Raw genomic sequence first — 10211 nt, forward strand, 5'->3', positions numbered from 1 at the left:
GTTCCCTGCACTCCAGGGACAGTGTGTATGTAAGACAGGGGTAGATGTGCTACGGAGGGCAGGGGGCAGGGGGCAGGGGGTGGAGGTGGGTTGCAAAGAGCAGGTACAGAAGTGTACAGTCATTAATTCAGTGGCTCTGACATTTTAGCCTGCATAAGAATCACCTGAAGGGCTTTTATAAAAGAGATTTCTTAGAGTTTTTCAGTCAGAGGGTTTGGGGTAAAGCCTAAGAATTTGGATGTCTAACAAGTTCCCAGGAAATCCACGTTGGTTTGAGGATCACACTTTGAGAACCAGTGCCACCATTCAAAGCTTTGCTGAGCATCTAGTACATGTAAGAATCCAAACTGATCACTTTCTCCAGCTAAAAAACAACTTTCGTGGACACAACCTTACTCAACTTAACTCTTACTAGCATTTCACCTCCTTGGAAGGATAAGCCTTGCTCCTCTGTGCCCCCAATAAATAGGCCCCACTGCCCTCCCATCACTCATGGTTGACCTACCCTTCAAAGCACTGTGCCTCTGGGGGCTGGGCCTGTGCCTGATAGATCTTCTTTTTTTTTTTTTTTTTTTTTTTTGAGACGGAGTCTTGCTCTGTCACTCAGGTTGAAGTGCAGTGGCCGGATCTCAGCTCACTGCAAGCTCCGCGTCCCGGGTTCACGCCATTCTCCTGCCTCAGCCTCCCGAGTAGCTGGGATTACAGGTGCCCGCCACCTCGCCCGGCTAGTTTTTTGTATTTTTTAGTAGAGACGGGGTTTCACCGTGTTAGCCAGGATGGTCTCGATCTCCTGACCTCGTGATCCGCCCATCTCGGCCTCCCAAAGTGCTGGGATTATAGGCTTGAGCCACCGCACCCGGCCGCCTGATAGATCTTCTAACACCTGCCCCTGGCCCAGATCTGTTGCTTAGTAAATGTATGTTGACTGACTGGATGAATGTTCTCTTTTAGGCTTGCCAACCACCACAGGAAACAGCCGGGCAGGATTTGGGAGCCCATGCAGAGGTGGTGGCAATGGGGGTGCCCCAAGAGGGCAAACAATATGAGCAGCAGGTGGCAGAGGAAGTTTTGTGCCATATTCAGAGACTATTCAGATAAAAGAGGGACAAACAGATTTGAAGAGGTAGGCTTCCCCTGAATAAGGAAATCCTTGAAGGGAGAAAAGAAAGGCCTGAGGTAGCCCCCATGGGACAGAAATGACACCTGTCATTTGCAGGCTAAAGCTGGCCTGCCTGACAGCCCCCCAGACAGCATTCCGCTGTTCCTCTCTTCTGGGAAGGGACCACAGCTTTAGGCAAATGGCATGAGCTTCTTCCACACATGCATCAGCAATGGGGCCACTGACGCCACCTCAGGCCTGCTCCCTTTTGAGGAAGCATGGTGGTTTAGGGACACATTGACAAAACACCCATAACGCCACATGGGGCAGAAGTTTTTGTAGGAGCCATTTTAGCAGCAATCCTTACGTGTTCCATCTATACACAATGTTCCACCAACTCTTCTATCTAGAAAAGCGATATGCTTGGAATGTACCTTTTACATGAAACGCTGAACAACAGAGTGTGTGTGATAAAAAAGAGGCCTTTAACGCGGGCCAGATGATTAGGGAGAGTAACTTAACATCAAGAACCCAGGGCTTAAAGTCCGACAGCCTGCTTGGTGATCTTGGCTTTGCCTTTTACCAACTGTGTGGCCTGGAGCGAGTCATTTAACCTCCCCAAACCTGCAAAATGAGACAGCCACCACTGGCTTCCTTTTCTCACAGAGCAGGTGAGGGAACTCAAGGTGGTACCAGGTGCAACATGCTTTATGTGCTGTAAAAATGTCATTTGATTATGAGTCTGCCACTTTTAAGTCATTCAGTCTCCCCTGAGCCTGGGTAGAGCAGGAAAATCTAGGGATCTGGAGAGGCGGCTGCTTCAGTGCTCCCACTATTCACTCAAAAAGGAACAGTGACAGCAATAAAGACCCCTTCCCCCACTTTCTTTTCTTTCTATTAAAATCAACAAGCAACACAGCACCAGATCAATATCTCTTTAATTACCAAGTTGTCAGTCACCAGGTGAAAAGCCATAATTTAGTTATCAACCCTGATCCACATGTTGACACTGATAGCAAGGATCTGGGGTCCATAGAAAGATGTGTTAGGGTCACCCCCTCTGCTGTTCCTCCCTGCACTGCTCTTCCCACTCAGAATATGAGCTCTCCACACCCCTCTGCCTGCTGGAACTCATTTAGGTCAATGCTTCCCAAATCTTCACTTCATGGCACACAGAGAAAATGAGATGATGCGTTCAGCACACATGGGGTGGGGTAGGAGAGCCACTGCTGCATGCCTGAGGTGAGACTGCTCACGGTAGGACAACCTGAGCCCTGGCTTGTCCCAGGCCCTACCCAGCTGCCCTGAGGACTGAGGAAATCCCTTATCTGGGAGCTGGGAAGCTCCCACATATCTAACAATCCCACACAGAGGTACTATTCTAATCTCCATTTTACAGATAAGGAAACAGGTTTCCGAAGGTTAAGCCCCTTGCTGGGAAGTGGCAGAGCTGAAGTTGGGCACTGGCAGTCCAATGTGGGGGTCCACACTGGCAACCAGTACTCTACTGGCCTCCACCTCTTCCTGTAAGCCTAGATCTTCCAAAAAGCTCCTCCCTGTCACCTCTTCCTGTGTGGGAGCCTGCAGCACTCAATTTCACACGATGAACTTGCCCAGCTGTGTAGTGGACCTTTCTGTGGCCCGATCCCCCACCTTCTCCCACGGAAGGTGGGCGCACACACCAGGCATTGAATCAACACCAACTGACCTGGGCCAGTGTGGAGCCCCCAAAGCTAGCTGGGCCCGCACTCTCAGCACCAAGCCCTATGGGGTAACTACATACATCATTTCTAATCCTTACAGCTATGCTGCAGGGTAGAAATTATCTCGTCACTTCATACAGAAGGAAGAGAGGCTCACAAGTGAGCCGGCTGGCCAGCGGTCTCACAGCTACAAAGAGGAAGAGCTAGGATTCGAAGTTCATCTGAAGGCTCCAAAACCCACACTCTTTCCACTGCCAACCTGTCTCCTCCTCAGGGGATCTGGGAGCAAGAGGTCTCAGGAAATATGCAAAGGCTGGAGTCTGAGAAAGTGTTGGGGGACAGACAGCCCTACTGATGATCACTAAGGCCCCTGGGCCTGTGGAAAGACAAAACTGGTGGCCTGTCCCATACCTACGTGCCCGTCTCTCCTTTGAACCTTGGAGACTTCTACTGTATTAGCAAAGCTTTCCTAGGAAAGGGGTTGTGCTGATGCTATTATTTAGCAGGTATGACTTTAGTCCTTGGTTAACCTTTTAGCAGAAATGAGCTGACAGTCAAATGAGAATCAATTCTTTTTTTTTTTTTTTTTTTTTTTTTTTTAAAATGTTGAAAAGAAATCAAATTTGAGATTTTTTTTTTTTTTTTTAATAAACACAGTCTCGCTCTGTTGCCTAGGCTGGAGTGCAATGGAGCTGTGTATTGTAGCTCACTGCAGCTTTGAATTCCCGCACTCAAGTGATCCCCCCACCTCAGCCTCCTGAGTAGCTGGGACTACAGAGGCAAGCACCACCACATCTGGTTAATTTAAAAAAAAAAAAAATTTAGTAGAGGTGGGGGTCTTGCTGTGTTGTCCAGGCTGGTCTTGAACTCCTGACTTCAAATGATCCTCCCGCCTTGGCCTCCCAAAGTACTGAGATTACAGACAAGAACATGCCACCCTGCCTGGCCAAGAATCGCCTTATTTTACGACATATTTGTTGCATGCCTACAAGGTACCAGGCACCGGGCTGAGCACTGCAACATGGTAGAGAAAGACACTGCCCTTGAAGAGAGCAAGAACGCATCCAGGAGGTCCCGGCAGGCAGCAGGCCGGAGAGGGTTCTACCCAGGGAGCCGGGGGACCCCTGAGAGCTCAGACGGCCCGGCCTCTGTACATGCAAAGCAGCTGTGGTCAGAAACTAAAAGAGGAATGGCAAATTGCTGAGGGCAAGGAAAGCTGCTCTCTGACCCAAGTGTGCCAAATTAGGGCAAAGCCAAGTCTGTCTGAGAGAAAGGAAATTCAGCTGAGAGTCAGGAATTTTAATTTTTAAGAGCCACACATGGTCTTCCGTCTCGTTTCTTTGTAACTGCGTCCCTCTCCTCCTGAAGCATTGCTGTTGTGTCTGAGGCCTCTGTAGCACCCACAGCTGCCAATACATGTGCCCTTTCTGGAAACCGACACCCCCATGGAGAGCTGCTTTGTTGGCTTTGTTTTCATACCATTAGATCTCATCTCTTGAAACCCCAAATTCCACAACAAAATCGCAAAAGCCCAATTCTCCATGAGGTCTCTGACCCTGAGGGGCTTAAAGCAATGCTTCCCACCTTTTTCACATCACAGCACCCACAGCAACTGACAATACATGCTCAACCCCCTTAGGCTGTCACTCCCCCGGCCCCTCAAAGATGAGAGCTTGGCATCTCAGCACACCTGTAACACTCATGCCTGAGATACCTGCGGGGAAGCTTTCGTTCAAAGCGTGGGAATGTCACCAAACCTCAGGAGAATCATGATGGAAGTGGAGAAGCCAAACAGATCAAAGGTCCAGGACGGGGATAGGGCACAGATTATGTGCCCGATTATGAGGCATAATCAGAGACCAACCAGAGCTGGTGGGGACTGCCCCCACCCTAAGGTCCTTGCCTGCCAGCCCACAGTCTAAGCTGGCATAACCCAAACCCACATCAGAGTCCCAAGGAGGGGAACACAGGGCATTCAGAAACGGCAAAGGCTTTGGAGTCAACAAAGGCTATCCACCTTCCCAACGCAGAGGAGGAAACAGCATTCCCATGTGATGCGGTGCGGGCTGGAGTTATAAATAGCTTCTAAAAAGGTTAGCAAAATGTACAGATGACAAATCTACAGTAGGTTACTAAGGGAAACCAGGATGCTCAGTGCCAGCATCTCACCTGTTGCAGCTAATGCCTGGAAGGAACCCTGGGATTCCACCCAGGCTCTGCTCACCGGGCTGAGCAAGGACGGAACACGGGGCTACAAGGACCCAGAGTCTGGTGTTGTGAGTGGCATTTCCTAAACCCTACTAATGTTCCCTGCAGGCCTTCTCCAAAGTAGGAAAACCTTTTTCCTAATCACATCTCTGTCCGCTTCCCATAAGCCCACTTGTTCCCAGTTTCCTCACCTGGCAGAAGTCTACCTTGAAGGGTGTTGTGAGGATGCCCTGCCTGGAGGTAGGAGGAGCCTGGTGAGTGGTGATCCCATGGCCGTTTCTCCTTCCCCTTTCTCATCATGCCAGGCCCTTCTGCTGAAATGCAGAAGGTGGGGCATGCCAAGCCTGCCTCCGGTGGAGATTCCCTTCTGTAGGGGAAGTGCCTTGTGGGCACCCAGAGGGCATGCAGGGCAGTCACAGCTGCTGGGTCATGTCAAGTGAAAACAAATCTCACTTGTCATTGAAAAAGCAACACCAGGGGACACAGAGTAAAAGATATTTATAGCTGTCATGGACACATCCCTGAACTTGTGTGTTGAAGTTAACAGACATAGAAACAATACATCCCAAAGCACACAAATGGACTTCCACACACTGAGACAGTGGCTAAATCTGGAACTCTAGGGATCCCAAACTCACCCTCAACACACATCCTCCTGGATGTGGATATTCTGGGACCTGTATAAACTGGGCTTCAGTCCTTCCCTCTCCTGAGTATCAAGTTCTGACTTCCTGCCAAGGATTAAGAGATCAGCCTGGAGCCCACAGCTAGAGAGCAGCTTGCCAGGCAGCTCCCCACTGGCCTGTCTGGACAGAGAGCGAGAGCTCTTTCCACTTCCCATCGCTCCAAACAGTGCAGTGGCAGAAAGGAAAATCCCATCTCTCCAGTCCCTCCCTGAGCAGACACTGGGGTTGCTGCAGAGCCTACACCGAAGTCCTGAAGGCTGGGGAAGAAAGGAGAAGCTCCACAGAGGTCCAGGCAGGAAGCCAACCCCTCACCCCCAACACACACGCAAGGCCCCCAGTGAGAAGGAAGATGCCTCAGTCAACTTCCACTCCAAAATGCTTGGCAGTCAAAATGTCACAGCTGCTCCTAGACCACCCATGGGCTTGGCCAACAGAAGGGAAACCTTCCCTTTGGCAGCGATGCTCTGAGTGTGCTGGGATGTCCCCAGGCAGAGCACATGATGGGGACTGAAGTCCAATACACTCTCTCTCCCATTCTCTCTGTCTGCTAATAGCAGCAGAGGTCAAGTGGAAAGCAGCCTGCTCTAAAAGGCCAAAGGTCATCTACAACAATCACCCGTTGACTGGTAGATTCCCTAATATGTCAATCGGGCAAATGATGCTCCATTTGAACTTGACTGGGGTTAAGGCAGGGACCATGAGTGAGCAAGTGGACTAGAGGTTCCAAACTGAGGGAGGTACTGTTGCTGTTACTCAAATACAGTGAGTGCCCACATGCATGAGTGAACATTTTGGAGAGAAGGCAACTGACCTGTAGTGCCATGAGCTGCCTCATTCCATCTTAACTCTCTGAAAGTAGAACCAGCTGAAGGCTATATACCCTACTTGTTTGTCAAATTCTGCACAGAACTCTAAGCTATTTCTCTTCCATCAATGGGGATACGGGCTTTGCTTAAGACAGAAAACCATCTGATACAACAGGGCATCTATGGCAGGGAGCACTGGGCTTGGAACCATGGATCCCATAATGGGGACTATGGGAGTGATAACGTGCAAAGCTGTTCCACACCTCTGTTGAAAAGGTTCTAGGATCTGGCATTCTAGTGGAATTTCTATCAACTCCAGGCACAATACACTGTTCTCTTCCACTCTGTGAACATTTACCCCACAAAACTGCCATAGTAGAATACAATAATTTCCTGTACTATTTGTCACTCATCCACTATGCACAAAGTATCAGTTGCTTTTAAATATGTTAAAGAGTTAAAGCCAGCCTATAACCTTGCAATGTAGATTCTAATTATCCACGTTTTTACTAGATCACAAAGGCAAATAATTTAGCTAGAATCACATGACTAGCTAAGGTGGAGATCTGAGCCCAAGCCTGTTTTGTTCCAAAGCCCATGGACCTTTTTCTGTTGCCCACTAGGCTTAAGGATTTGTGTGTGTGTGTGTGTGTGTATATATATATGTATATGGATACATGTATATGGATACATGTATATGGATACATATATATACAATGTTTACATGTTTATTTTTTATTATTATTGTAAGATGAAAATGATACACATTCCTAGAAGCCTGAGGTCTTAATGACCAAGTACAATGTAGAAATCTCCTACCTAACACATGAACAGAGACCTGAGACAGACATTTCTCCCTATGCTGATATCAGCCATGGTAGATCCCCATTTTAAATTCATTCCTTTGAACTCCTCAGGTGCAAAAGTACCTGGACATAGTACCAGGTACACAGCAGGCACTTGCCATGTGGTCTCATCATTGCTAAGTTGCTTATTAGTAATAAACCCTCCAATGCTGGGAGATGAAATATTACTAGCTTTGATGCAAAAACGAAAGTCTAGACACTGGGAGAAACACCAATGGGGCCTAACACACACCTTGGCCAACAGAGTAGGTGTCCCACCACTGGTGAAAACAGTAGTATTTGAGCCTTACTAATATGTTCATCCTGTTTGGTCTATATCTTATGATCCTCCACTGGAAAGAGTAATTATGGCAATATATGGAAAGCCCTGGTTTTGTAAGTGGGGTCAACTTCAAGTGACTCTGGATCTAAGTTTTCTCCTCTGTAGAGGTGCCATCCATCACCCACTCAGAGAATGGCTGTGAAGATTACAGATACCACATCTATGGATGCGCAAACAACCCAATCAACCCTGTGGCATCTCAGCATTCCCATGGTGTCCTGTGTGTATAACTACTTCAAACTGGAGCAGATTCAGACCCCTTCCCAATCCTAGCAACACCCCTCAGTAGCTGTGTGACCTCAGGCAAGCAACCTAGCTTCTCTGAGCCTGTCTCCTCACCACAAAAATGGAATACCACCTATCTCATGGGGTTGTTTTATAGACTAAATAACGTAATATTTGCATGTGGCTGCCCCTGGCCCATTATGTAGGAAAAAACCCAGGAAATACTAGTAGGGTTAAAAGTGCTTAGAACAGCTCTGACTACACACATCCTGTTGAACAGGGAGTGCGGTCAAAAATTATCACGGTCACAAGTAAAGGAGGTAAGAGAAAGGAAGGTAGTGAGAAGTTCAAATTAGAGGCGATTTTTTAAAAACCTTCCTCTTTTCAACCAATAAGGCCAACCTCTTATTTATCAATAACACGACTTAAAAGTCAGTCTTAGTTGATTGAGCAAGCTCTGCCCCTTGCCCTCCACATCCTTCAATGAAGGTAGAAGGAATAACGACTATAGGGCAGGCAACCCAAAGGGGGCCAGGGAGAGCTGAGAACTGGCTATACTGACCTGGGCCATTTTGGTGAAAGTGGGTGGCCTCAGGCACCTTGAACTGCCAGCAGTTCTCTATCTTCAGACCTTCCTCTAATAGTTTAGAAATGAGAGGTCACATTAAGGCACTCCCCTCAACAAGGCATGTTTCAGAATCTAACCCAAACTCTAATCACAGTTCTGAAATCCAAATCTAGACAAGCTTCAAAGAACAGCACTATTGAGCACACAGTGTGTGCCAGGTTCAATGCTAAACATTTGCCATACAATAGCTGCACAAGGGGATCATCTTATTTTTTTAACCCCATTTTGCAGATAAGGAAATTCTACTACTGGACTTCCCCCAAAGACATTCTCTAAGACTTTCAGCTGCTCCTACATTCTCAAGGACATAAGTCTGTATGACATGTGGAAACTTCTGCCAGTTTTCAACTCTAATGATAGTGCTGGATTCTACAAAATTCATCACACACAATCAGCTTAGCCCCAGAGCAAAAGTGGGTTTGAGAAGAGGCTGAAGCTGGGACAGGGAGACAGAGAGAAGACCTTAGTCCTTTAGAAGCACAGCCTGGCCACCTCTGATTTGCAAACACTGGCCAGAGGCTGCAGGGCAAAGTGTGCATCTTCTTTCTGCACAATTAATCTCTCCCAAAGAAAACCCAGACAAAGTCACCTGGTCCTTCTGAAGTAGGGCCGGGGGGAACCTCTCCTCCTCCAAGATTCACACTGAACTCTATCCCTTCGTCCCCGCCCCAGGGAGTGGCTAGATGGCTGTTGTTTCTTTTCTTTTTTCCCTGTGGTCCTTCGGTAACACCACAAATTACGTTTTCAGGGACTGGAGTCCCAGAGTGCAATGATGTTGTAATAAACATAACCAGGACCAAATGCCTTCCCATCATATTAGATGATGCCATTTCCCACCAATCAGGCTCCTTGGGCAGGCAGACCACTCACCAATGAGGGACCAGACAGAGGCTGTGGGGGGGAGACCTGGTCATCTGCAACTAAAAATAAGGGCGCTTCATGATTGGCTGCTGCCACTTTGCAACAGGAGTTGGGACCCACACACCAGGCGCCACACAGAACGACCCACACAGGCAAAAACTTTCACAGCCCAGGGGCTTACATGGGTGGGCTGATCCGGGTCTGTTTGTTTTGTTTGTTTTCCTAATTTGCTGACTTGATACAAGAAATAAAGACCTAATCCAGGGGAAGCCCCTCGCAGACACACCCTCCCACCTAGCCACCTCGGTTTCCAAAGGCCCTTCGCAGCCACAAAGAACTGGGGAACAGGATGGGGGCGTCGGCCAGAGGCCAAGACACTCACCTGTCCGGCCGTGTCATAGAGTCCTAGGAGGTACTGCTTGCCCCCCACGGTGACGCTGACTGCAAGGACAGAAGTGGGGGCGGGGAGAGAAGCTCACAATGACCTGGACTCTGGGGCAATTTCGCTCCCCACCCGGACCCTCCTCTCCCAACCCAGCTAGAGGCGTGGGGGCGCTCCCCGCGAGATGTCATCCCCTTTTTCCGTGCGCCCGGCTCACTGTGAACTGGCAAGGGGCCGGGGTGTAATGTGGTCCCCAGTCGTCCACCCCTTCTCCCAAGTCCCGTAGACACGTCTCGCTCGGTCCCCTCGAATGATTCCCCTGGGGCCTTGGGGCAGTAAGAAAGGGGATGTGGGAAGGTCAAGGAGGACGGCCCGGGGCGCCGAGGGGTAGGAAGTGCGGGGAGCAGGGGCCGCTTGGGGGGCGG

At 48.9% G+C, this 10211-nt stretch overlaps 1 protein-coding gene across 1 annotated transcript in view; it reads right to left on the reverse strand.

The window, feature by feature from the left end:
- The window catches only part of RHOQ (ras homolog family member Q), a 41816-nt gene that overhangs the window by 30472 nt on the left and 1133 nt on the right, over nucleotides 1-10211 (reverse strand). The window contains exon 2 of the mRNA XM_011936021.1: nucleotides 9787-9845. Within this exon, the coding sequence (XP_011791411.1) occupies nucleotides 9787-9845 (59 nt within the window). The remainder of the gene's footprint in view (nucleotides 1-9786; nucleotides 9846-10211) is intronic.

The sequence above is a fragment of the Colobus angolensis genome, unplaced genomic scaffold (genome assembly GCF_000951035.1).
Source record: "Colobus angolensis palliatus isolate OR3802 unplaced genomic scaffold, Cang.pa_1.0 Scaffold15, whole genome shotgun sequence".
Taxonomy (NCBI): domain Eukaryota; kingdom Metazoa; phylum Chordata; class Mammalia; order Primates; family Cercopithecidae; genus Colobus; species Colobus angolensis.